Source organism: Sciurus vulgaris (assembly GCF_902686455.1).
Source record: "Sciurus vulgaris genome assembly, chromosome: 2".
Classification (NCBI taxonomy): domain Eukaryota; kingdom Metazoa; phylum Chordata; class Mammalia; order Rodentia; family Sciuridae; genus Sciurus; species Sciurus vulgaris.
The window spans coordinates 193,712,121-193,739,768 of record NC_136462.1 but is presented as its reverse complement, the minus strand read 5'-3'; the positions used below and the strand labels follow the sequence as shown (position 1 = coordinate 193,739,768).

Genomic DNA, 27,648 nt, shown 5'->3' with positions numbered 1-27,648 from the left:
TGCATCCTGGGACAAAGGGTGAAGGAACTCGGATGGACCCTTCCTGCTTCCTGACCGGCCGGGCGCTGTGCTGCGGGCAGCGGCTCCGTCCTTTGCTCTGTGCAGGGTGGTAGAGAACCACGGTGGAAGTACAGAAGGGGCCTTGGGTGCCGTCCGGCCCCCTGCCTGTCGGCCCCCGACGACCCTGGTGGGGGTGGTGTGCGTGCCGGACCCCAGCCCCAGCTGTGTGGCTCCCAGGGACCCTGAGCTGGTCATCCCCCGCCCGAGCCCCCGAGCGCTCAGCACCCAGAGGCCAGCCCAGGGCAGGATGCTGCACTGGCAGAGGCCTTGGGGCCCAGCTGGCCCGGCCTCGTCGGTCCCTCAGTAGAGTGGCCTTGGACATGCTGGGCACCTGCCTGGCTCTTCCCTGCAGGACGTGAGGAAGGAGCTCGTCCCATGAGGACCAGACAGGAAGGGCCATGGGGCTTGGCCCTTGGAGGGGCCCTGGGAAGTGGCTGTTGACCAGGTGGAGCAAATTCAGATCTGGACCCAGGGATGAGTCCCTAGGGTCCCCGGTGTCCGATGCCCTCGTGAAATGGGATGAGAGTGACTAACCACAGTGTTGACAGGGACCGAAGTGACCCACAGGAAGCTCTCGGAAGAGGGCCTGGGGCAGTGGCCACCCGCACCCGAGGCCAGCAACACTGGAACCAAGGGCCGCAGCCCGGGGCTGAGGACAGGAGCGTTCTCCCCCAGCCCTGGGCCGGAGCCTGCACTGAGGACTCTGACCCCCTGAGGCTCTGGGTGGCCGGGAGTCCTGCTGTCTGACCTTGACCTGTAGCCACATCGCTGCAGACCCCTCTGTCTTCACATGGCCGTCCCCCGTGCGTCCCCTCCTCTACGAGGACACCAGTCCTTGGACTCAGGGCCCACACTGAGCCAGGACGACTCCACTTAACCGGTGCATCTGCAAGGACCCTGTTTCCATGCGGGATCGGGGCTTGAGCCTCTGGGTGGACAGACATGCCGGGGACACTATTGGACCCCTACCCCTCCTACGGGTAGTCCCGCGGCTGGCACTCCCTCGCCACGTGGGCACCATAGGCCAGCCCCTGCTCCCACGGTGCTCCTCCCGATTTGTACGCTGCTTCGCCCTGTGAGGGGACACCGTGAACCTCTGAGGGCCAGAGGTGACTGACTCGCCCAGGGTCACACAGCCAGACAGGGCCACCTGGGGTTGACCTTCCCTCCAGAGCCTGCCAGGTCTCCAGGCCCTGGGTTCCCTCTGGGTCTTCTGGCCGGGCCTCCCCGCCGTCACCTCCCTGGAGGCTGAAGAGGGTCCCTGGTGGCCGAGGCAGGGCTGGTTCCTGCTCAGGCCGGTGTGGCCCTCCTGCTCCAGGCGGCCAGAGGCGTGCCGTGTACCTGTGGCACCTGGTGACACCCTGGGAGCCTTCGCTTGGGCGACGGACTGGAAACCGGCCCATTAGGGTGAGATTCTCTGGCCACTGGGACGTCGCTATTGGATGCTCACAGGGCCAGCGGCCCCGGCTTCTGGGCCCGGCCTGGAGAAGGCCCTGGAAGGACCGGGATTCGTTCTGACAGGAGGAGCAGGATAGGGCTGCCAGCAGCCGGGCGGCCACCCTGACAGCCGCCTGCAGAGCTCGCGGGGCTCCTCGGGGCTCTCAGGTCTCCCACAGTGGTCCAGGCCAGAACTCCGGGCGGACGGCTGCTGCTGAGCTGTCCCTGGAGGCTGCCCTCAGTCTGTGGCCACCGGGTGCCTCCACTTGCCTCGCGGAGGTGACCAGGCCGAGGGGTGGGAGGGGAGCGCTGGACGCCAGCACCTAACACCTGGGGGACCTCTCACACCTTGGCCACGTCCGCGTCACTGAAGTGTCCACCCTCTCCAGAGGAGGGATGGGGCACCCAGCCAGAAGCTGCCCCAGGACAGAGCAGGTCTGACCTGGGAGCCCTTCTAACTGGAGGCCGAGAAGTCAGCCTCGTTCTCCCTCCCCAGCCCGGAGGCCAGCAGGTCCCCTCGGCCAGGGGGCACAGGGTGGCTCATCCCCTGAGGTTTACTGAGCACCTACTGTGTGGCGGGTACGGGTTCTGCCTCAGGTGTGCGGCCTGCAGGGGCGCGTGTGGGGACCGGGAGGCCGGGCTGCGTCCCCACCTACCCGGGTGTGCAGGGACACCGCCTGCCCTCCTTCCTGAGCCTGAGCTGCGTTTCACACGAGCCCCATCAGGATGGCCGGGAAGGGTGCCAGGCGAGGCAGGTCTGTGAGCTTCTCCTCACTGGCCCTCGAGTCCAGTTCTGGTCCCTCCCAGCCTCTCAGATGGCCCTGGGGCACGTGTGTCCCGGGAGGCTGCTGTGCCCGGGCTTCCCAGGGAAGCCACCTGTGATGTCGCGGCCACTGCCGGCCTTTCAGGCAACGGGTGAAGCTGGCAGCTGGTCACTGTGCCCCCAGGGCAGCAGCCCGGCCTGCGTGGCTTCTCCCCTGCTCGGAGCCTCTGCCCGGCTGTCCACCTCCAGTCCTGCTGCAGGTCACTCTGCCTAACAAGGTGTCACCAACCTTGGCAGGCACCCCATCCTGGCCACGGGGACCCAGAGCAGCCCACCAGGGCTGCCGAGGGCGGTCCCAGAGGGCCAGCGGGAGGGACGGGAGTGTCTCCTAGCAAACCCTGGATGTGCCGAGGCTGCCTCCGACTTCCGCTCCCAGGCGGCTGAGCGCCAGGAGGGCCAGGAGGAGAGACCGTCACGCTTCCAAACTGCTGCTGCGGAAGTGACCTCGGGCTTGGGAGCACGCTGGCCAGCCTGCTGGAGGAGGGACGGGTGACGGCCGCCCAGGCTCCGGGGAGGTGGCTGGGGGCCGGGGTGGGCCAGGAGGAAGAGGTAGCCGTGTCTGCGCACCGTGCGGACATGCGTGTGTGCACACCTGCACTCGTGCGCGGAGCGCAGCCTGGTCTGCTCCTGCCTTGGCTCGGCCCACCCACGTGTCTGGAGAGCTGCCGGTGTGAGGGGAGGGGACTCTGGGCAGGCGGCAGGTGTCACCCGAGGGCACCTCCCACCACCGTGGTGCCAAGGCAGGAGAGGCCCTGCTGGACGGAGATGGGCCGGAGGTGGACGGGCGCCTGTGTCGCCCCCTTGGAATGTCCTCCTCTGCCCTGAGGCTGCAGGTGAGGCAGGAGATCCACAGGCTCCATCAACAGACTCGGGCCTGGGCAGTGCCTGCCTCAGTGTCCCCTCCTGTGCACTGGGGGAGAAGATTCGCCACCTCCGCGTGGATGAGCAAACGGTTCTCCAGGGACTGAATGAGTCTTACACCGAGGTGACCTCGTGGCAGGAGGACGCAGGAGACCCGAGGGCACCCCGGCTGCTGCCCGCCCCGGTCAAGCCCTCCTGGAGGAGACCAGCGGCAGGTCCTCACACCGCTTCCCGGGCAGCCGGAGGGCAGCCCTGCCCAGGGCACATTGACCCACCTTACAGGAAGGAAGACTGAGGTTGAGGGAGGGTGCGGCCTCTGCTCTCCCGGCCCTGCCTCCATGGGCCCTGCAGCTTCCGGAAGCAGCAAGAGGAACTTGAAGAGCCAGACTTCAGGTACAGACCTTGGCCGGAGCCATGGTCGGGGACCAGGGCCCGCCGCCCATGCTGCCTGGCTCTTATAGCAGCCAGGAGAGAACTTCAGGCAGGAACCCACCGTGAAGTGTCCCGGGACAGCTGGGGGGACTGCTCAGGGGGCGGAGGAGGCGCCAGTCCATTTCCCCGGGGGGCACGGGGGCAGGATGTGGGGGTGGGCTTTGACTGGCCCGCTGGCGGTCAGCGCTCCCTCCTGAGGGTATTGGAGATTTGTGCTGATGTTTTAAAACAAGTTCACCCAGCCAGGTCCCACGTCCCCAGAGGCCCAGGAAAAACGCCTCATGAGAACCCGGTTTCGGGGGGAGGGGGGCGGCACCGAAAGCCACTAAACACGCGTCGCCCCTTTGACTGCTTCTCCAAAGCAGAGGCCGTCTTATCAAAGACAAGAGGGGGGGCCCAGGGTGCCTCCTGAGGTGTTTCTTGCTGCATTTGAGGAAACAGGTGTCCTCTCTGCATCCTAGGCCTTCCGTCTGGGCTGGATTAGAAAGAAAATAAATAGCCAGCCCCAGAATGAACTCATTATCATATCAGCATCATCTGTCCTTGGTGCCTATTCTGAGGCCTGAGTGGAAGGAAGATAGACACAGATCTCTTTTTTAGGACTCTTTGAATTACCCATTATGCAACCCCAATTCACACTGGTTCAAGCGACACAAAGAACTCACCGGCTTGAAAAATTTAACAGTCTAAGATTAGACGGCTTCAGGTATGGCTGGATCCAGGGGAGTACCTCGGCAGGTGTTAGGGCTGATTTTCTTTGACCTGACCCGGAGGCCATTCCCTGGCGGAACCAGCCCCTGTCCCACGTGGCTGGGCAGCCTGATCAGCTGTGCCCTACTTCACCTCCACCACGTGCCCTGGAAAGCAGGGTGGGCCACTCACAGTAGGAACCCAGGCACAGTCAGAAGGGCGCTTGGACCAGCAGAGGGCGTCTTCAATTCATGGAGACGTTGCTGTGGAAACCGCCCCTTCCACACCTGCCTCAGAGTCCTCCTCGACAGGGCGCCAGCTGCAGCGCAGGCCCGAGGAGCCCGGGAGCCGCTAGCCAGACTTTCACAATGAAACTGGGCGACGTGCCCCCAGGACCCCACGCGGGACGCCGAGCTGCTCCTCCTGGGTGGCGGCAGGCGGTCTTGGAGGGGACCGATGGCTGGTCCCGCACAGCCATGTTCTGGGCTAGCCTCACCCGGCCAGGGAAAGGAGGGTGCTAGCCTCTGACTGTCCTGTGGACAGTGCGGGGTGGCCCCAGGGCCTGGTGAGATGGCCCTGCCAGCGTGACCCACAACCCAGCGGGTGGCCGCTGCCGCCTCCTAAGGCCAGGCCTTTGCACGCTGTCCTGATGACCCCACATGCTGGCCCCTGGACAGGCCTTGGCTGGAGGCTGGAGGACGTGGTCCTGCTGATGGGCCCAGCTCCAGCCTAGGCCGCGGGAGGGTCATGAGGTGTCGCTGGCTCTTTGCAGTTCCAAAATCCATGGATATTTGTCACCGCCTGCAGCAACAACTTGCACGGGTCTTATGGGTGGTGGAGTGGAAACTGAGGCACTTCTATCTTTCTCTTTAGTGCACTGCTTTCTTGCTTGTTCATAGAGGATAGAGGAAATGAGGTTTACTTGCTTTGAGAGGAGAGAGAGAGAGAGAGACTTATCAGAGAGAAAGAGAGACTTTGCTTAAGAGAGAGAAACTTTGAGAGAAGGACAGGCTTTGCTTAGAGCTTAGAGGAAGAGACTTGCTACGCCTTAAAGTCCTGCATCCTGTGACCTAAGGGTACGTCCACCCAAGGTGCCCTACTGATGCGTCTCAGTTCTCCATTCCGCGATCTGCTTTCCGCCGCTGCCCCTACTCGCTGCTGCCACGTGTGTCTTCTTCTCCTGCTTTTCTGCTAATGGCTGCTGCCTCTGTCTCGCTCCGCCTACGCTTATATCACCTCCAGGAGGCGGAGAGCAGGGCCACGCCTCCTACGCAAAGATTAGGCGAGAGCTCCGAGCAGGCAATTAGTGCTCAAGAACACATGCGCACACATTGTGTGTGTGGACGAGAAAATCACCTGAGTGTGCTCATGTCAATTAACCTCCTCGCTGCCGATGTGATCAGGCGCCATCCTGGTGCCGCCAACATAACACAGCTCCCAACGATGAGGGACCCCGTCCTGGCGGTGGCTCTGTTGGGTGCTGGGAGGGATTGGAGGGTCACCTGGAAAGGACAGGGCACACCTGGCGGATGTGGCCGAGGGGCTGCGTCACACATGGATGGCTGCTCTGGCCCGTGGAGCTGGCAGCCGGCAGCGGCAGAGGTTTGGAACCTGGGGCATCCCGGGCTCCACAGCCCCAGGCCGGGCTCCTGCCCCTGGGATCTGGGCCCGCAGCCCTGCAGGCCTCGCCCCGCCTCGCAGAGCTCCTGCAGGGCCCGGCCCAGCTGGTGACCCAAGCCCACGCCCCAGGCAAACGGAAGGCGCTCTGCCAGGCCGGCCTCCCCTCCCCTGCCTGCCCTGGGTCTCAGCCTCGCTTCTCGGCCTCGTCCAGGACCTTGGAAGAGACGACAGCCAGAGGCTCGGGAAGAGCAGCTCTGGGCTATGGAGGGGTCATCCTGGGGACGGCCTGTCCCTGCAGCTTGGCCTGTCCTCCAAGCGCTTTGGACCAGGGCGGGGGAGCTGATCACTGGGGACAGGCCGGGACCCTGCTTTGAACCTCGTTCTCCCAAGGGGCTTCGCCTGCTTTAGTGAGGGTGGCAAGTTCCATGACTCAGAAATCTACTCTGACAATCTCAGGTTAAAAAGGGACACACTGCAGGGTGCACGGGTGTTTCTCTTGGTTATCAAAAATGTTTAATTCAGAAAACCCAACGAAAGTGGTCTGAAGAAAGACTTGTTTGTTCACAAAACTGAAAATTCTAGGGGTAGGTAGGGTGGGCTTCAGGAGAAGCTTGATCTAGCCCCGTGACACTCTCAATGGGCTCCAGAGGCCTGCGGCACCTTCCCCTCTTCCCCATGGCTGTGTGCACGTACCCCTCGTGGCCACCAGCTCTTGACCTTTCTGCTGGTGTCTGTGCCGACTGGAATGTCCCCTGTGTCTCTTGTTGAACATTCCTGAGGGAGGGCAGTGGAGGGACAGGGTCATCTCTTTGGGTCAAGCACTAAAATCATGTCCTGGCCAGCAAAGGAAGGTCCCTCCTGGGTCCAGTGTGCAAGGCTCCTTCGGTCATCGGCAGCCGGACCCAGTGGATGCCAGAGGAGGGGAGGCAGGCAGGGGCACCACCCGAGGCCTCCTGGGAGGCGGGACTCAGCTGGCGAGTCCCGAGGACCCCGTCCTGGAGCGACCTGCAGGCTTGTCTGGAGAAATCGTAAGCCCGGTCTGGTTGGATTTGTAACCTGGCTGTTCCCTGCTGGTTCCCTCAGGGGCGTGGCCAGGCTTGGGTTCGAGATGGGTCTCATCGCTGTCCCGAGGAGTCAGCTGGCACCGCGGGGTGCCACCAGCCGGGGAGCCGCGGGCCAGCAGCGGAGGCTTCCCCAGATGCTGCATTATGTTCTTTCTTTCATACCAGGAAAAAGGTCTGATCTTCGAAACAATGGCCCACGTCACCCACGGGGCTGGAAGAACTCGTTTGGCCAAATTTAGAACCCACGAGAAGGTCAGAGAATAAATTTAGACCTGAGCTCTGAGCCTGCGGGGCACAAGGTTCCACCGGCCCTGGGCGCCGGCCCCGCCCTGGGCTGCCGAGCCTGCCCCCTGACCCGACTGCAGCGCTCGTGAGCTGTGTGACTTCCTAGAAAGTCCAGCCTCTCTGAGCCTTCACTTCTTGATGGTTTAAAGAAGGGGGAGGGAAATAACGGCCCCCGGGAGATGATGAAGATCGAGATACTGCTATGGGGCTGAACTATACACGACATCAGGCTTACCACTCTGACGCTGCTCAGGTGTGGTTCTGTGGGCTAAGGACTTTTGCGTTCTCGTGTGACCATCGCCAGCAGCCAGCTCCAGACGTTTTTGGCCTCCTCAACTGAAACTGCACCCGTCAAATTCCAACTCCCCCGGCCCAGGGGAACGGCCATCTAATTTCTTTTTCGTTCTGTTCAGTTTTGCGGGGATGGGGAGGTCAGAGCTGGGAATCTGACTGCTCTAGAGACCTCACGTGAGAGGACTCACTCCGGACTGGCCTCTCGTGGCCAGATGTGCACTTGCACAAATGCCTGTGCATGCTATAGTCTCAGCTCCTTGGAGGCTGAGGCAGGAGGATTGCTCAAACCCACAAGTTCGAGGCCAGCCTGGGTGACATAGTGAGGCCCATGTAAGAGAGAGGGAGGGAGAGAGAAGGAGAGAAAGGAAGAGAGTAGAATGTCTTTCAGCTTCATCTGTGTTGCAGCGTATATCAAAATTCCTTCCTTTTCAAGGCTGAATAGTATTCCATGGCGTACAAATGTGTGCATATGTCTGTGTGGATACAGACTCATGTACACACGGGTCACATTGTTACCCATTTCATCTGCCACCTGCGTCTGTCTTTTGACCATTGTGAACACAGGTGAACCAACATCTACTGGAGTCCAGCTTTCATGTCGTCTGGGTGTACATCCAGAAGTGTGATGAAGATGTTTGATGCAGCTCAGTGGGAGAGCATGTGCTCTGTGTGGGTGACGTCCTGGGTTCGATTCCCAGCACCACCTCCACCAAAAAAATGGGGGTCAAGTCAGGTGCAGCAGCACTCGCCTGGACTCCCAGTGACTCCGGAGGCTGAGGCAGGAGGATCATAAGTTCAAGGCCAGTCTCAGCAAATTAGTGAGGCCCTAAGTAACTTAGCAAGACCCTGTCTCTATATAAAAAATACAAAGGGCTGGGATGTGGCTCCGGGGTCGAGCCCTGGAGCAACAACAACAGAGCTGTTTCACAGGGAGTTCGGGGCTGTGACTGGCACGTGGTGAGCTCTTCCGGGCTGGAGCTGTGATATAATCAGTAACAGGAAAGCAGAGGGCGGAGTCGTCTAAAATGCAAATTAATGGAAATTAAAGAGACAGGCGCCTTTGCCTGTCTCATTAATGATGCCTAAAAGGTGTCAGTCCTTGGGGCGGAGGGACGTGGCAGGCTGGTGTTTCAGACACGCGGGGACGTCTTCTGGAAGGCAGCTCACAGGGCCAAGCAGGATGTGCCGGGCCCTTGGAAGTCATTGTGCCCTTTGATCCAATAATTCAACTTCTGGGAATTTGTCCTAAAGACGGAACCTCAGATGCAGACCAAGAAATGAGTCTAGAAATGTTCATCGTGACAACCTTTACAATAGGGTGGTACGACTCCTGTGTCTGCGGACAGGGAATGTGCGGCCAGGCCACCCACGGAATATTCTGTGATCACTAAGAAAGCCCACGAGAATAGGGGAATGGGGAAGGGCAGACACTGTGCTGGAAAAAAGCATAAAGATTGCGTCTGTCCTGTGAAAACAGAGCAGTTTATTGAGCATTTACCCTACTAAGCTCTGCGTGTATTTGCTCTATTTACTCCTCCTCACAGTCCAAAGAGGTGGGCACTGTTATTACAAAAGAGGAAACAGGTTCCAAGTGGGGACATGATTTTCAGGGTTATGAGGCAGCCTGCCTGGCGGCAGAGCTGGGATTTGAATGAAGGCCCTTTGGCTCCAAGGAGTGGAAAAGGAAAAGGTCTGGCCGCGGCCTCCTGGAAGAGTGGGAGCGATGTTTACTTCCTTCCTCATACTCATCTGCATTTGCCCCAAAGACTGGAGAGCGGGAGGGGGAGGCAGGTGGCTGCGCTGAGGTGAAGGGCGACCTGAAGGGCGATGCGCCTTTGGAAATGGACAGCCGGGCCTGGTGCCTCCTGCCACCCTTCCGCTCATGTCCCTGTTCCTGGTTAGAGGAGGGCAGGGGTCCTGGCTGTGCCTGGACACTGGGCTGAACGCTGTGGACACACGCACAGCTGCGCACCAGCGGGGAGGCAGCCCACGCGCGGGCGCCAAGGCCCGCTGGGTCGCGCAGACCACGCGGCGCGCTTTCCAAAAGGCGCAGCAGCGAAATCAATACTTTCGCTGAGAGAAGAGGCTTCGGCCGGCGCCCGGCGCCCGAACCACCCCAGCGCATTCCAGATCCGTCCTCCAACCCGGCCCTGCCCGCTCCGAGGCCCTGGGACGCGGGGTAGCGGCAGGAGCACGAGGCTGGCAGACTTCCCGCGCTGGGCGGAGCCAGGGGCGCTGGGCGGAGCCAGGGGCGCTGGGCGGAGCCGGGGCGCTGGGCGGAGCCGGGGCGCTGGGCGGAGCCGGGGCGCTGGGCGGAGCCGGGGCGCTGGGCGGAGCCGGGGCGCTGGGCGGAGCCAGGGGCGCCTGTCTGGGGCGCTCTCCCCAAGCCCTCCGAGCTCCTCCCCGCTTCCTGGGGACCCGACTCTTCCTGCAACTCCCCCAAGTCACCTGCTTGGGGGTCCCGGGAAGCAGCCTCCTCTCGGAGAAGGCGCGACTGTGCTAGTCCTGGAGAAGCTGCAGGGAGAACTGGGAGTCGGGACTTGGGAGCGCACGTCCACCCCTGGTGAATTCGCCCGCCCGCCACCGCAATCAGCCGAGCCACAGCCGGGTAGACGCGGGGCAGGGCGGCCGGCGAGGTGCAGGGCCTGGAGCCGGCGCGTTGTCACCCGGCCCTCCATGCGTTCACCGGCTCCTCATTCAGCAGACATTTGCCGAGAGTCTCCTGAAGTACCAGGAACCCTCCTCGGACTGCTGGGGTTCCCAGGGAGCCTCGCAGACAAAACCCGGCCTCCTAGAGCTTGCCTCCCAGTTGGGGTGACCGATAACACAGGGAAACTGTAACATCTAGTATGACGGGTGCTTCAATGCTAAAGGGAAATTAAAGGAAGCCCTGGGAACTGGGAGGTGGTGGAGGTGGTCACCCTTTTAGATAAGGGACCCAGGAATGTGAGCAGGTGGCATTTGAACCAGGAGTGGTATGCAAGCCTGTAATCCCAGCAACTTGGGAGGCCAAGGAAGGAGGATGGCTGGTTGGAGGCCAGCCTCAGCAACAGCAAGACCTGTCTCAAAATAAAAACTAAAGGAGCTGGAATGTGGCCCAGTGGTAGAGCACCCCTGGGTTCAGTCCCCAGTACCGGTTGCTAAATGAATGGAATTTGGGACACACTGAACTAAGACATGAGCCTCATGTCCCCCTGCGGGCTCTGGACATGAGATCCGTGGGTGTAACTCTGTCTGTGATGGTCACCTCCCTTTGAGGACCTCTGGAGGGGACAGCTGCTCCCTGGCTCTGAGGAGTCAAGGCGAGCTGCCCGGGGGAGGTGCTGCTGGGACTTGCCTGAGGGCACGTGTGACCTGCCAGTGAAGGACACGCAGGCCAGTCCCGGCAGAGGGAGCGCGTGGGACCCAGCAGCGGCCGCAGAGGTGAGGCCCAGCATCGGGGCTGGCGGAGGCCGAGTGGGCGGAGGCTGTGGGTGCTGGGACATCTGCTGGCAGCATGGGCAGGATGTGGCGGAGGCGGACACTTGCGCCGCGCTGCTCTGACAGACCCACCCGCGGACAGCGCCCGGGCAGGCGGCTCGCGGTTCTGTGTGATGGCCGCAAACCCCAGGGCCATTTTTACCCTCGTTACAATCCTTTCTTACCCAAGGGGAAGCTGCGGCCGGACAGGCCAGGTTACTTAGGGTCATGAGCTCCTAAGCCAGCACTTAAAACAACCTTTAAAAAAACAAAGGCGCAAGTCCTTTGCCGTCCATTTGCGCCTTTAAAGGACACCATGCGCTGGGGTTGCGGCTCAGCGGCAGAGCGCTTGCCTGGCATGTGTGAGGCACAGCCACACGTGGATAAATGAATCAGATAACGGTCTATCGACAGCTAAAAATACCTTAAAAAGCGCACAACGCGCCGGCTTTTGGCATATCATAAAGCGGTGCAGCAACTGCCACTAATTCCAGAACATTCTCATTGCCCCCGCAACACCCCAGACCCATCGGCAGTCGCGGGCCTCCCTGGCCCCAGCCCTGGGGTCACTGAAGCACTGGGGTCCCTGGGTCTGTTGGCACCGGCGTCGCGGGAGCAGCCGCGGGGCGCGCTCCGGAGGACGGCTGGGCGTCGGGCGCCGCCTGGCAGCTGTGTCAGTTTGTTCGCCGCTGGCCGAGGGACTCCGGGTCTTTGCCTGTGGGCGTGGTCAGCGTGCGGCAGTGAACCTCCTGAGCAGGTCGGCGTCGCCAGGCTTCGCTCCCGGGGGCGCATCGCTCCGAGGGGCTGCTTCACTGCCGAGGCTGCCGGACTGGCTGCTCAGCATCCGCCCCAGTGGCCACCGCAGCGCGCCAGGGTCCCGCTGCCTGCACCCTGGCTGCTCTTGTTATTCTCTTTCACTGGCCGTTCTGGACTTGTGAAGTGGCCGCTCCCTGTGGGTTGGATCCGCACGCCCGGCAGCAGGACTTGTCCTCGAGGCCGCTCACAGGAAGGATGGGAGGCCTGGGTGACTTCTCCCGCGTGGGAGGACCGGAGGAACAGCCATCAGGAGGTACTTGGGGTTTGCAGCCTGGGGGAACTTAAGGCCGGATGGGCCTGGGGCATGCACATGTCAGAATGGAAGCAGGAGAGTGGATCCCCCTTTGCCTGGGTCCAGGGTCAGCTTCCTCCTCACAGGGCAGGGCCTTGGCCTCACCTCCATTAGACAGAAAGGCTCGGCAGCAGAAGACTTAAAAGTCATCGCTCCTGGCCTGGCGTGGTGGCACACACCTATAATCCCAGCTATTCAGGAGGCTGAGGCTGGAGGATCACAAATTGGAGGCCAGCCTCAGCAACGTAGTAAGATCCTGTCTCAAAATTAAAAATAATAATAAAGATCTGGGGATGTAGCTTAGTGGTAGAGCATCCTGGGGTTCAATCCCTGGTACCAAGAAAAGATAAGACAAGAAATCCTCCCTCCTCAGAGAGAGCAGTGTGCACAGGTCCTGAGGAGGCCCCAGAGCCGGCCTGTTCCCGTCCACGCCCAGCGGTGCCCGCTGAGAACACCATGACGCAGCACCCGTGTTCCCTGTCCTGAGTCCCCGCTGGCCTGCAGCTCCAGAGGCCAGGTTGAAGCTCACCCACACAGAGCATGGGGCTGGCTGTCACTCACCCCCAGAAAGCTGGTGTTTCTTTGGGGGGCTGGAGCTCACCATGCCTCCCACAGCTGGTCTTGAACTGTGAGCTCAAGCGACCCCCGACCCAGCCTCCCTAGCAGCTGGGACCCCAGTGTGGCGCCCGGCTGGCATTGGCTTCCCAAGTGGCCACAGGGTGCCCTGTTCTGATGATCAGCGTGCATTTGACTTCCATCCCCATTCCACAGAGGCGGACACCAAGGTTCAGAGAGGGAGAAGAGGTTGCTTGTGGCCACGTCACACAGCCAGCAGTTGGGAAGCCAGGCTGTGGGGCCTGCTCTGACTCCAGAGCCCTGCCTCTGGCCACCTGACCACAGGAGACGGTGGTGGTACAGGCGGCTTCCCGGCCAGGCTGCCTCGGAGATGCTGGCCTGGTTTTCCGTTGCAACAGGTCAAGTCTCCAAAAACGCTGGGCTTACAACAGAGCTCAGTGACCAGCTCACTGTGGTGTGGCTCAGGAGGCAGGTGTTGCACACTGGTCTCTCCCCCCAGGATGTCATCAGCTGCAATTCCAGGTGCTGATCAGGATGAGGGTCTGGGGCAGGTTGGGTCCCAAGCTCATTCTTTTTTCTTTCTTTCTTTCTTTCTTTTTTTTTTTTTTTTTTTGGTACAGGGATTGAACCCAGGGACGCTTAACCACCGAACCACATCCCAGCCCTTTTTTATATTTTATTTAGCGACAGGGTCTCACCGAGTCGCTTAGGGTCTCACTAAGTTGCTGAGGCTGGCTTGGAACTGGAGAGTCTCCTGCCTCAGCCTCCTGGGATGACAGCGTGCACCACGTCACGGGCCCAAGCTCCTTCTTATTGGCATAATCTAGCTCCACCTGGTGACAGGACCCAGGTCCCCACTTCCTTACGAGGCTCAGCTGGGGCCCTTTAGGCTTCTGGAGTCCCTGAGTTCCTCACCGCGTGGCCCCCGGCTCTGCAAAGCGGGTGGTGGACAACCTTTTGGCCCAGGTCCCCCTCATCCTTTGACCATGTCTGCCAGGAAGAGCTGGGGCTGGGGGCGGTTGTGCAGGGCTGTGGGGGGTGGGGCGGGCCGGCGGGGTAAGACCCTGGGGCTCGACCGCCTTGCGGCTCAGGAGATCCTGGAAGTGCTACCCGAGCAGGGCCCCCTGTCCTGCCCACTGGGAGCGGCGGCCTGGGCAGGGCTGCAGGGGGCGGGTCGGTCTCCTCCTATCCGCTTGGAACTTCGTGGTTCAGAGCGATTCTACTGTGTCCCGTGGGGGCTCCCGGGGTTGGGGTCTGCCACCCCACAGCCCACGTGTTGACACCCTGACCCCCAAGGCCACGGTGTCTGGCCCGGGAGCAGCGCCCTCATAAAGGAGGCCCGGTGGGTGGCCTTGGCCTCTTTCTGCCACCTGATGCAGCTAAAGGGTCTGGGTCTGCAGCCCAGGGGCGGCCATCCCCCACCTGTCCCCAGGACCTGCCCCCGACTCCAGCCTCCAGGACCGTGAGAAGCAAATGTCAGTTAAGAAGCCTCCTGGTCCGCGGGGCCTTGTCACAGCAGCCCCGTGGGCTGAGACAGCGGGGCCGAGGTGCCTCGAGGTCTGTGCCCGGGGCTCTGACAGGCGAAGGGCTGAGGACCAGCCGTGAGGAGGCAGCCAGCTCTCTGTGTCCCCATGCTGGGCTTTGGGCACCAGGCACGGGGCAGCCTCCCCACAGAGCCTCAGACCTCAGTATGGCCCTTGGAAGGGGACAGACATCTGCCTCCAGCCAGCCGGACCTCGGGAGCGATTCCCCATAAACTGGCCACATGGGGTCATGGAAGCTGGCCTTTACAGGAACTGCCACTGGGCCCACGGACCCCGCCTGCCTCATTAAGCAGGAAAAGCGATCCGGCCAAGGGGACGCGGGGTCAGAACAGCATGTCTCCAGGGAGCCAGGCCGCGGGGCCGTGCTGTCCAGAAGGGAAGGTCCCAGCTGCACCCCGAGTCTGCACGTGTGTGCGCAGGGCCGACTGGTCCCTCCCGATTTGCAAACCGTGTCCAGACCAGCGAGCCACTCCGGGCCGTCCCTCCTCCCCGGACTCTCCAGGGTCCTGGGGATTCTTCTCAGCACCTTGGGGCTCACTTGTGGATTTTTAAACTTCGCCTCCTGAACGGCTGTCATTTCCTCCCCCTCACCGTGCTGGACGCTGCTCCAGAGCTTCTGTTCAGTGTCCGCCAAGCGTGGCCAACACGGCTGCTGGGGTGGACGGCAGGGAGGTGGAGGGGACCCAGCAGAAGAGTCTGGCTAGTTTAAGCTGAGGGGGCTCCTGGAAGCCTCCCAGAGGGAGGGGGCGGGAGGGGGCGTCCAGAGATCGAGGCCTGGAAAAGGGCTGGAGCAGGGCCCCGGAGCCCACGGCAGGCCTTGAGCCTGGGCACCCTATCTGTGCTCCCTGGCTCCTTCCCAGGGAGCCGTGTCCTCTGAGCCTGGCTTGGGTACCTGTCCTTGGTGAGGGGACAGTCAGGCTCTGGTCCTGTCCCGTCAGCCCAGTAGGAGTGAGCGAGAATCGAGTCCTCCCCAGGAGAACGTCACTGGGAAGAGAGGAAGTCCAAAAGAGAACGGGACAGCGGGCACCCAGGGGGACATTCCTGGAACTAAGTTCCGTCCTCATGTTCCCTGGTCCAGAGAGCTTCACATATTGCCCCCGGCCTCCAAGATGCCCCCTTCTCTGCAGTCCGTCGCCAGCCCGAGCCTGTCTGTGCTTTCCAGACACAGGGTCTGGGGTCTCCGTCCCCTCCCACACCCGGAGCTCCCCAAACGGCCCATTAGGCTGCTCTGCACACAAACATCCCTGAACTTCTGGGATACAGTGTTCTCCATCTGTTACTGGTTGGATGGCGTCCCTCAAGATATGTTGAAGTCCCACTCCCCGGAAATAGAGTCTTGGAAGACGTAATGGAGTTGGGATGAGGTCCCTGAGGGCCCCTATCCAGCAGGATGGTGTCACACTCAGAGAGGGGGCCTTTGAAGACAGATGCAGGGAAGACAACGCAACGGCCGAGGCAGACCCGAGGCAGGCAGCCACCAGGCAGGGACGCCAGGGATTGGCAGCCACTCAGGGCTGAGCCATCTGGGCGAGCTCGGCCCTGCGGACACCTGATTCTGGATTTCTAACCTCCAGAACTGTGGGACAGTGAGTTTTTGCTGTCTAAGCTGCACAGTCAGTAGGACGTTGTTCCAGCAGCCCAGGAAACCAACACTAGCCCAGGTCTCCCAGGTTGGCAGCACCAGGCTGCAGAAAAGATACAGGCTCTCATTTGAACCTCCCGTCTAACAAGGACAAAATAACACGTCCTCCCAAATGTACAGTAAGATCACCTATGGTCATCTCAGCAGCTTCCATCTGATAGAGGAGGACTCTGAGGTTCGAAGGGGACCAGTGACTTGTCCAAGGTCACATAGCTGGAAAGAAGCAAAGGCTGGATTGGACTTGGGCTTTTTGACCTCAAGGTTTAACCTTGCCCCCTCCTTGAGAGTCTGTGGACGCCTGTCTTTTAGTTTACGATCTGTCTGGAAGTCACTAGTTCCTGGAGGCCACTTTTATTTTTTACATGATTTCAAAATTTGGGACCGTCTTTGTCCTTACGGGAACAACGGGTTCCAGCCACATGTTTGGCAACAGGAGCCCTAGCATGCGAGCTGGCTCCCTGGTGATTTTCGTTACACAGTTGAGATGCATTCCCACCAAGATCATCTCCCAGCAGACCTGAGGAAGAATGTTTGGCAGAGAAGGAATTAATTGATAAACAGCTTGTAGTACACACATTCTAGCATCTGCCTCGAATGTTCTGCAACACTTTTGGAAACTCCAGGGTTACAATTCCAGCCCCAGCTGTTTATTTCAGGCCGTGAAGCCACAAGCATCTCTCGCGTGCTTGGGCATCCGCTGACTTCTCCGTGGGCGTGGAAACCCAGAGCCCAGCTCCTGTGGGCTGGCAGAGCAGGGGTGCAGTACCAGAGGACACCAGTAGGGGCCTTCACGTAGTAAAGATGGATCTGGGGCTGAGGACGGTGGAAATTCAAGACCTCGGGTTCTAGAAAGAAGCCCACTCCTGCCGGAGGAAATCCACTCCCCTCAGGATGTGGGTTAACCATCTGGCCTAGTCGTTCAGCCCTGAGAATGGGTGATGTGAAAAAAATCTGCTTTTCCCGGCTGCTGGCTGAGGGAGGCGCGGGGGCTGGGACCAGGGTGCCTGGAACAGCCTCTCCCCAGCAGGCACAGGAGGAGGAAGCTGCCCAGCTCCCTGCGGAAAGAAAAGCAGAGCGGCCGGCCGGCTTGACTGCTCTTGTAAATTGTTTACCTCGCAGGGCCAGATGGCTCTTCTCTGGTTGAGCCAGTGACCACTTCCTGGGCTGGTGGCAGCCTGAGCCACAAACAGGCCCGGCTCCTCCGCAGCCCACGTGCTGGGTGGGAGTCCCCAGGCCTGGCGCAGACTCCACAGCCCTGGGTTCTGGAGCCTGGGAGGCCGCAGGGGCTGAGCGAAGCACTGCCCCCACCCGGGTGGCTGTGAGCTGCTCCAGGCCTGGCCCCTCACCTGCCACCCCTCCCGGAGGTGCATCTGCTCCCCTGGGCTAGGCAGCTGTCCTAAGCTTTCCTGCTCTATCCATTCTGAGGGGCAGGGAAGGGGCTCCGTGGTGTCCTTGCCGCCTGGGTGGGCAGCGGGTGCCTGGCGGGTGGTCTGGTTCCACTCTGGAGACGGCTGCCTGTACCTTTTCTGCGAAATTCTTTATAATAGGAAAAAGCGTCCAGTCCAGGTCGTAACAAACTGCGATCCACGAGTATTAAACAAATCAATACCTTGTGTCCTGATCAACGCCTGGAGCACATCCCGCCTCTCCCTCCTCCACGAACAAGGTGGTAATTTATTTATTTCTTTGCGCAGGAAAAGACTGGGAGGTTCCATGGCCTTGTTTTAACAGATGGAGAACATCACATTCTGAGTGTCAAGACTACCCCTCAGGAATTTTTGATTGAACAGCCCTGTCCTCGCTCCCCAAAGGCTGGCCACGCGCCGCCTCCGGGTGACAGGTTCAGCCTCGTCGTTCTTGTCTGTGTCTGACCAAGCTCCGACGTGCCGCCCGTCCTGCAGCAAGGCGCCCATCCTGCAGCAAGGCGCCCGCCCGAGTGCCAGCCCCCAGCGAGGGAGGCGGTAGGCATCCCGCCCTGGTGGGCGCCCCGCGGTGACCTGGTGGCCTGGTTCCAAAGACAGTGATGGGATTCACAAAAACGTTGCCGTGTCCTGGTCACACGTGGTGCCACCAGAGGGGACATCAGTGCCCCTGAGCGCAGGAGGCAAGACGGGGGGTGGGAGGCCTGTCGTTTGGGAGCGTGAGGAGCCCCTTTCCCGGGTGGCTGTTACAGGCTGGGGACATTTTCAAGCATCACTCTGGCTCTCTGTGGGGGCAGAGGGCCGGGTGGGGGCCAGGGCTGATCTGGAGCAGGCTGGGGGTGGACGAGGCCCCTCGGGGTCCCAGGAAGCCGCGCATGGAGTCTTTGCCAAGGCCCAGCAGAGGGAGGAGGGCGGCCGGGGCCAGGGTCCCTGGGAGAGGAAGTGGGTCCCTGCTAAACTGCAGGAGGGACAGGGACACACACCCAATACAGTCAAGTGGAAGGTGAGTGAGAGAAGGTCCCCATCAGGCCTGGCACCCAGGTCCTGGAAGCCAGTGAGCAGCAGGTGGACACTGGGTGGGCAGTGCCTAGAGGTTGGAGCAAACACGCTCACCTCTCCAGGAATGAGGGGGCAGCGCGGGCTGCCAGTCACAGGGAGGGGGACGGGCAGCGGCTTGCGTGGGCGCCGGACCTGGAGCCGGAGGCCTCGGCCGTGATGTGCGCTCTGGCGGTCGGGCCAGCGCAGCGGCCAGTCCTTGTGGCTGTGAGATGCGGGGTGGGGGGACGCTGGAGGCGCCGGGCCCAGCAGGTGCCTGTGCAGGGCTCCCAGGCCACGGTCAAGTGTGAGCTGACCGGGCCTCCCAGCTGGGCCAGCACTCACGTGCTTGTGCCAGGACCTGGGGCGGAGGAGCTGGACCGGCCGGGGGGGGGGGGGGGTAGCTGCGGGTGGGTGGGCTGAGGGCGCAGGCCCGGGCGCTGGGGACCCTCTGCTCAGGGCTGACGACTGTCGTTGAATATCATGATGTCAGCCATCAAAGGTTTTCTTTGACCTGAAAGTTCGTTGTTTGTCTTCCAATTTCAAAAGTAATTCAAACATTTTGGGGTCCTTGTGCCCTGGGGGGGGCGCGAGGGTGCAGCTGGGCCTGGGCTGCTGGGCCGGCTGATGCCACACCGTTCCCGCCAGGGGGACTGTGTGGACCCACGGTAACTACCAAACAGCACCCAGTACAACGACCCCAGCCCCGTGGGCTCCTGGCGGACCCTCGCCCGCGTGGGTCGCGGCCCCGGACACGTGGCAGTGTCTAGAGACCTTCCTGGTCACGGCAGCAGGCGGGCTGCTGGATACACAGCACAGACCCCCAGTCAGCCTCGCGGGGCCCGAGACCCTCTGAGGCCAGCTCAGGAGCCTCCGCTTGGGGCCTCCTCTCCCTCTGCGGCTCTCGGAATGCGGGACAGCTGTGCGTGCCCAGCCACACTGCCCGTGAGGGTACAGGGCTGCCACTTGCCAGCTCAGGCCACGTGACACCTCTGAGCCTCCCTTACCTGCCGAGTGAGCACAGGGCACATCAGGGTCAGGAAGGAGAAACAGGGACACTCAGAGGAACCGGAGCGCAGGCCCGAGGCCAGACCCCTGGGCGCCAGGCTTCAATCTGCCAGCTCAGGACTAGGCTGAGCTCAGCAGGGCCTAGAGGGGGAGTCGCCAGCACTGTCCCTGAGTCCCTTGAGGCCATCAAACACAGGCGCTCGCTGGCCACCTGGCTCCTGGCTCCCTGGGTGCAGTGTGGGGAGGGTCCCCCGCCTGCCCCACTCCCACTCCATCTCTGTCCCTCCTGCAGTCCAGCCTCCTCTCTCCTCCTGCAGCCTGAGACCAGGGCAGGGCCAGCAGCCGCTGACTCCCCTTCCTCCCTGGGCCCCACCAGTCGCTCTGCCCAGCCTGAGGCCCTCGCTGCCCTGGCACGTGCACGCTGCCCCGAGAGCCACTGGCCTTCCAGGTGGTGGGTGGGGTGGTGAGGCAGCAACAGGGCCGTTTAAACGAGACGCCTCTGGATGCGCCGTAGAAAGCCGGGGGTCATCTTTTCCTCACAGCCTAGTGGCCTCAGCCAGGATGCAGATGGTATTTGTAGGCTTAATCAATTTATTTATTTATTTTGGTACCAGGGGTTGAACTCAGGGGCCCTCGACCGCTGAGCCACATCCCCAGCCCTACTTTGTATTATATTTAGAGACAGGGTCTCACTGAGGTGCTCGGAACCTTGCTTTTGGTGAGGCTGGCTTTGAACTCGAGATCCTCCTGCCTCAGCCTCCTGAGCCGCTGGGAATACATGTGTCATTGCACCTGGCTGTTGGCTTACATTTTTTCTAAAGAGACAAGTTCTCCCCGAACTCCAGTTTTATCCTGAGAAACAATGTTCTGTGCATCAGAGGCCACCCAGAATCTGCTCGGAGCTTGGTCACTGTGCAACCGAAGACAACTTCATCAGCCTCTCTGCTGTTTTCAAATTAGCAATTCTTTTTTTTAACAATTCCTTTCGATTATGAGGGCATATGTCCACTGTAGAACGTTTTCAAGGTATTATCCCCCAAATAAGACTGAGGTCACTTCATATATAGTTTACTTCTGGCTTGTTTTGTTTTGTTTTTTGATACTGGGGATTGAATCTGGGGGCACTTACCCACTGAGCCACATCCCAGTCCTTTCATTTTTTATTTTGAGACCGGGTCTCACTAAGTTACCTAGGGCCTCATTAAGTTGCTGAGGCTGGCCTTGAACTTGCGATCCTCCTGCCTCAGCCTCCTGAGCCGCTGGGTCACGGGCATGTGCCACCACGCCTGGCTTACATCTTGCCGTTTGCCTGAACATCTTACTTTGAACGCTTCCCTACAGCCTTAACTGGTCCTTGGTGTCCTCCTTGAGGGCCACAGGGATTCCACCGTGGGGCTGAGCCACGGGATATTAACCTTGCCCTTCGCCACCGTGGCGTCTCCCGGGGTTCCTGTCTGAGAGGTGGCGTGGGCGCTCTGACGCCCAGCGTGGACCTGCTGTCCACTCACATGACTTCTGCCCGTGGGCCTTGAGGGGGCAGGTCAGGCGTGGGGTCAGGCAGGGCATGTGCTCCTCCCAGGTGGCCTCCCTGGGCAGAGGGGATAGGGCTGTGGACCGTGCAAGGTCCTCCTGGACCCAGGTGCCAACCCCTGGCTCGCTGAGGAGAGGTCTGGCGGTCAGGTGGCGCCTCTGGCCCTACAATCTGGGAACTGGGGACCTGGGAACTGGGGCTCCCAGGGAGCTGCTGGTTCCCTTAGGCCAGGCGCAGGGCTGCCCAGGAGCTCTGTGTGGTGGCTGGCTGGCTGCCTGCAGAGCCCCTTGGCACCCCTCCTGGCTCCAGGCTTTACTTTGGGGGGTTCTGAAGGGTGGTCAGGCGGGGCGGCCAGGCGCGTGCCCAGGATGTGAGCTGCTGCTCTGCTTTGACCTGGGGTCCCTCAGTTAACACTCACTCATAAGCCAGCTGCCTGCCCGGTTCAGTGCGGAAGCCAGGTACGCAGTCAGCGATCGGTCCTTGTTTATCAGGACCATTCTGGCCCAGGTGGGTGGGGGTTTGCTGAGTGGGCGAATGGACTCCGTCCTGCCCCCATGGGCTGCGGACCCATGCGCCTCCCCAGGGGCTCCTCACCTCACCTCTCAGGCTCCTCGCTGTGCGAGGCTCCAACAGACGCTGGCGGTCCCTGTGCATGGCCCTCCTCTCCACCTCTGAGCCCTCGCGCATGCTGTTCTCCATCCCCACACGCTCTTCCACCGCCCTCACAGGCTCCTGTTAGATCGCGGGCGGAGACGTCCTTCCCCGGGTCTTCTGTGCCCCGTTCTCGCCTAGGCTGAGTGAGGCAGCCTCCTTGTGGTTTGGATGTGAGGTGTTCCCCAAAAGCTCATGTGGGGACGAGGCCAGAGGTTCAGAGGAGGAGCGGCTGGGCTCCAGCCTGGGCCTGGTCAGTGAGTTAATCCCTGATGGACTGACTGAGTGGTGACTGGCGGCAGGCGGGTGTGCGGAGGAGGTGGCACTGGGGACTCATTTGTACCTGGCCAGTGGAGTCTCCCTGCTTTCCGATCATCCTGTGAGCGGCCTCCCTCCGCCAGTCTTCCACCATGATGTCCAGCCTCCACTCGGCCCCAAGGAACGGAGCCGGCCTAGAGGGACTGAGACCTCTGAAACCATGAGCCCCCAAATAAACCTTTCCTCCCCTACAGTCGTGCTGGTCGGTCCTTTAGTCACAGCAGCACAAAGCTGGTGAAAGACCTGCCTCTGCTCCCTGGGGCCCGGCACGTCCCATCACCCACGAGCTCACCCAGGTGCTGACGGCCTCCGCCAGCCGTCTTCCCCCAGACAGCTCACAGCTGTAGGCCCAGCGCCTGCGTCCAGCAGGGAGTCAGTGCGTGCATGCTGAGGCCGCCTGCGTCCCGCCCTGCACACAGCTGTGGACGGGACAGGAGGTCCCGCCTGTGAAGCTGGGGTCCTCGTGAGGGACATGGGCAACCCCAGGACAGAAGCGAGACACCTGGCAGGTTCCCTGGAGGACCCGGGATAGCCTGAGGGTGAGGCTCGTTCACCCTGGGCCCAACAGGGAGGGTATTCTGAGGGGCCATCGTGGGCAGGCCCGGGGACGTGCCTGGGGGACAGCGCTGCCTGTGTGCAGCCTGGAGGTGCCCAGGCGGCGAGGGTTGGCACGGAGGGGAGGTTTGATTCTCGCACTGTCCCAGGCGCCGTTGGGGCATCCGGCTGCCAAGCCATGGGGCTGGTCCTGCCGGGGCAACGAGGCTGCGCTGCAGACTGCCTGGGCCTCCCCTGGGTCCAGGGCAGCCGCGGGGCCGCCATCCCTCCCAAGCGCACAGTCACGTCCCTGTCCGGGGCTATTTTGCCTTTCCTTTCATTGCTAAACCAAAGGGGCTATTTTGGAAACTCCTGTAAGCAAACTAAGCCCTGGCTGGCATTTGAGAGAGAAAAAAAGAGCCCTAAGTGAGGGACTCGAGCATAAAAGCCACCCAGCCCCGGAGCCCACGACGCTAAATTTAGAAGCTTCACCTCCAAGTGAGGTGAAATTGCAGGTTCCTCTGCCTGGTGGGCGGCGGAGACGCAGCGGCGTGGTCAGCACTGAGCGGTTCAGATTTAGTGGAAGTGGGTCCTGCTTCCTGCAGCCACACCTTGGGCAGAGGCCCGGCCGGTGCCCAGGGTCCAGGAAGCGGCGGCTGGCCGGGTAAGAAGCCCCTCTGGCTGGCCTGCCTTGTCCAGAGACATCCACCTGAGCGTGGGCTGCGCGGGTGCCAGGCCAGAGTGAGGCAGCGGAGGACAGAGCAAGGAAGAAGCCGTCCAGTCTCCACCAAAGGTTTGGGAACTGCGTGGCCACCAGGCCTCCCTCCTCCGCACAGGGCCCAGCGGCCCTGCAGAGTGCCGGCTGCTCTGAGCCCCCTGAGCGTCCCTCCCTGCACTCTGGGCCTCCCTGGGACTCCCCAGATCTGCCCACGCCCAGCAGTTAACGGGCTAAAGGCGGCCACAGCCTTTAGGTGAGGTGGGAGTGGGGGGGGTCTCAGGCGCCCATGCGCAGCTTCCTCTTCCAGGGTCCCCGCCCGGGGCAGGTGAGCACCTCCGTCTGGGCTCCCTTTTCTCTCCCCACAAGAAACCCCGCTGGCGGAGACTGCAGCCAGCCAGGAAGGGGCACTGCCGGCCGTGCGGAGCAGGCTGGCCAGGGGGGTGCCCAGGACCTGGCGCCCTGACCTTGGTGCCTGCAAGGTGGGGGCTGGGCACTGCCCGGCCACCGTGAAGTGCTACCTCCCCGAGTGGCAGGTCCCTGCGCACACCTGCCTCTGCTCTGGGGCCCCTCCCAGCACCTCAGCCCAGATGGAGCGGTGTCCAGGAGGGCCTCCCGAGGGAGGTGACCTCCGGCCAGGAGGTGGGAGAGTGTCCAGGGGCCGGCCCCATGCGGCAGGGAGCCGGGAGGCAAGCCAGCTCCGTGTGAGAGCCGGTCCTGGCTGGGCCCGGGCTCGGGGGGAGCCTGGCCTACACGTCGGCCTGGGTTCGGTCCTCAGCTCTGCACGTGAATGAAGGCAATGAGAGTCCATCAACTGCCAGAAACATAGTCAAAAAAGTCAAAAAGGCAGGTCCCCAGCCCCCGCCTGGAGCGGAGCCTCCCTCCTCGTGGAGACTGGGGCCGCCGGCCGCGTGGTGCTGTGGTGGTCACTCCGGTCTGGCGCCCCATGTGGGTCTGCAGGGACCTCCGCTCTGCTGGGGACCGTCTAGCGTGAGCGCGGCGTGTGCTTTCAGGACCCGCGAGGGGGGCTCTTGATGGGGGAGAGGGGTCGGCCCTGCCCAGCCCAGGGCCTGAGCGGTTTGGCAAGGTGCGGGCACACCCTGGGCACGTGTGGAGGGCCAGTTAATCTAACAGCCAGGGACAACGTCCTGAGGTGATTTCCAGGGCATCAACGTTCCCGCTGTGGCTGACTCGAGGCCACCAACTCCATGTGGACAGCTCACAAAGTCCTGAAGGTTTGGTGGTCGACCCTTGTGAGCTGGTACTTGCCAGGGGCACAGAGGGGATGCGGGGTCCCCAGGGCAGAGCAAGCTCCCGGAGGGTGGGACTCTAGCGCCTGGTGAGGCCATCAGGCCTGCCTGACCTGAAGGGGCTCACCGTGTCCTGCTGGGTCCTTGGGCTGACCCGGTCCCCTCTCAGAGCTTCGGTTTCCTCTTCTGTGGAACGAGGCCAATGGAGGCCCCTGTTCCCTGGAGGTCCATCTAACAAGAACTTGCGTGAAGCGTTCGGCCAGGACCAAGTCACCAGGGAGCACTGGAGGCGACTCCCAGGCTGCAGGACCAGCGGCCAGCTGGGGCTCGCCGCCTGGTGGGCGTGCTTGACACGGGCCCCCTCCGAGTCCGGCCAGAGGTCGCGCCCCTGGCTTGGCTCAGGCAGGGTCTGGGTGGCCGTTGGCTCAGGCAGCCAGCTGCTCCCCAGCAGCCCGTGCACCCTGAGGGCTCTGGGGGTGCTGGGCGCCTGCCCCTTGGCCCTCCCCACGGCCTCTGAGGCCCTCTCTGGACTCCCATTTTACAGCTGTGATCACGGAGGCCCAGGGCCTGCCAGAGGCTGGGCTGGGACGGAGCCCACGTCTGGCTCCTTTGTTTCCAAGGCTCTCCTACCGGCCGCGCCGGGGCTGTGGCCTGGGAGGTCGTGCAGAGGGGCCCGAGGCCCTGGCAGGGCCGGCCCAGCATGGAACTCGGGACTGAAGGCCCTGCGCTGCTCCAGGCAGAGGCCCCGCTAGAGCACAGGGCGGAGGCAGAGCTCGGCCGTGATGGGAGGGCTGGCAGGAGGGGTGGGAGCAGCGGGGTCCCTGGAATCTGCGCACTGAGGCCACCCGGCTGAGGAGCAAAGTATGAAACAGTAGCAGCAGAGATTCGGGTTAGATGGGAAGGAGAACTTCCAGCTGCCCACGCTAGAATACACCAGCTAGAAGGGCTATGTTCCCAAGGGAGTGGTGGCGTTTCCAAACTAGAGATGGTTTGGAAGAAAGAGAAGGCGGCCAGCGTTCTGGGCTGGCCGCACTGCACCCCAGCTCAGTGGGGGCGCGGCATGGGGGGTAGCGGGGTCCAGCGTCATACAGCCCTGGGTGCCCGCGACCTATGGACGGGGCTCGCCACCACCTGTCAAACGCCTCCATGGCTCCCGTGCCCTTGCTCAAGTAAAGCCCCCTGGGCTGCCGAGGCCTGAGGCCTGTGCTCTGTGCCCCCGCCTGGCCCGCAGCGCGGCCCTGCCTGCCAGACTTTTTGGACCACATCCTCTCGCAACTCCGGGCCTGTGCACACGCTCTTCTGTCCCTGCTGCCCTCGCCCCTGCTCGGCCGGCCCTTCCCTGCCTCCTCCGTGATGGGCCAGGAGGGAGCGGGGCACCCCGGCAGCAGGGCCCTGAGCGCAGAGCTGGACCTGGACTCAGGCCACCGCCTGCTGCCCCAGCCTCCGGAGCCTACTCTAGCTCCTCTGTGGCTCTGCCACCCGTCCCTCGGGCTGCTGTGCGGCCGGCGGTCAGCACTCAGAGCCGAGCCTGGCTGACTGTCCTCTCCTCTCCTTGCAGGTGACGGCCATGTCGGTGAGGGTGCGATTCCTGAGCCCCGGGGACACCGGGGCCGTGGGGGCCGTGGGCCGCAGCGCCTCCTTCGCGGGCTTCAGCGGCGCACAGAGCCGGAGGATCGCGTAAGCCACCAGGGCCCCGGGCGGGCCTCTCCCTGGGGTCCTCCTGCTGCTGCCAGTGACCTGCTGCCCAGGGCAGAGGAGGGCAAGGGTGTGTTCTGGGTGCCGGAGGACCTGTGATTTCCTGAGACCCAAACGGTGACCATTTTAAATGCTCCGGAAAGTCGATCTGTCTGAGTTTATCAGGCCAGCTAGGCAGATAGAAAATAGTCTCAGAGAGGTGAGTCCACTAGCCCAAGGTCACACAGCAAAACTCCTTCAGAGTCAGGACTTAGTCTCCTAAGAGACTAAGAGGGGTGAGGTCAGGAAGGATGTTCTTCCTGTTTGGTAACCTGGGCAATGGAGCCACCTATTCCGGCTCTGTGACCTGGGACAAGTGACTTCATCTCTCTGAACCTTGGTTTACTCAACTGAAAAATGCGAGTCAAGTGTCCCTCCCTTAAAGACTGTCACAAAGCCACCATGAGGCGACCGTGGCAGGCCGCTGGCACACGCAGACACAACAGGTGCTGTGGGAGTTTGCAGGGCCGGGCCTGGGGGTCAGCAGCGAGGCAAGAGTGGTGGTAGGTGAGGGCCGGGCCATGCCGCTGCCCCACCCGTCCCTCCAGCGCTCCGTGCCGTGTCCCGGGAGCAGGGCCTGTTTCTGCCTGGTCGCCCAGCTCTAGGAGGACCCGGACTGGCCCGTGGGGAGCAGGGGCACAGAGCGGCGACTCTGCAGGGGCCGTGTGCATGTGTCCTCTGCCCTGACCTCCGGCGTCACCAGACACCCTCGCATGGGTCAGCTTGCGTCCTGAGGCGTCCAGTCTCACCTGGAGCCTCAGCGGGTCCCTCGCCTGGGGGCTGGGCAGGTGCAGCTCTGACCCAGCCCGTCCGGGGGCCAAGCTGGCCTTGCTGAGGGGCCACACCAAGGCGGACGGCCGCGCAGGGGACGCTGGGTGGCACGTGCCGCCTGGAAGCTTGTCTGGCAGGCTGGGGTGTCCCAGAGCCTGGGAGGCTCCCGCCCAGCTGGCCTGCCGCTGATTTCACCACCGGGAGCCGTACACGCACTGCCCTGCAGAGCCCAGACCAGAGCCCGGGCTCAGAGCAGGCGGGAGGGGGCCCAGCTGCCACTGCAGCAGCACGGCACGGTGGGGACACAAGGGCACGCGCCTGCCAGAGGCTGCGGCCCCAGGAGCTCGGGGGCGCTCAGAGCTGCCCAGCTCACCTGCCTGCCCAGCGGCCAGGACCTTCACCTGTCAAGACCTGCGGCTCTGCCCTCTGCAGCCTGGAGATGGCCACCTTGTGGAGGGCCTGTTCCAAGAGGTGGGTGCTGTGGCCTCAGGGCGGGCAGGGGAGGGACCCCAGGCTGGTAGCCGAGCCCTGTGGGTGGCACTTGACTGGAGGTTCCCTGGGGAAAGCCGTCCCATCCGTCCGACGTAAGCCCATCACCCCCACCCCTGCACTGGATGCTGTGGATTTTAGACTTTTAACTTCGGCACAAACGTACCTGCCCTTTGAGGAGCATTGCCCCCAAGCCCCTCCTGGGCATTAAGCCATGTGACCCTCAAAGCAAGCTTTGCCCGGGTCTCCACGTTACAGATGAGAAGATAGAGGCACAGAGAGGTTCACTAGCTTAC

At 62.2% G+C, this 27,648-nt stretch overlaps 1 protein-coding gene across 1 annotated transcript in view; it reads left to right on the top strand.

Annotated features, from left to right (window-relative positions):
- Nucleotides 1–27,648, top strand: part of RIPOR3 (RIPOR family member 3) — a 61,207-nt gene that overhangs the window by 7,992 nt on the left and 25,567 nt on the right. The window contains exon 2 of the mRNA XM_079127053.1: nucleotides 25,917–26,035. Coding sequence (XP_078983179.1) covers nucleotides 25,917–26,035 — 119 coding nt within the window. The remainder of the gene's footprint in view (nucleotides 1–25,916; nucleotides 26,036–27,648) is intronic.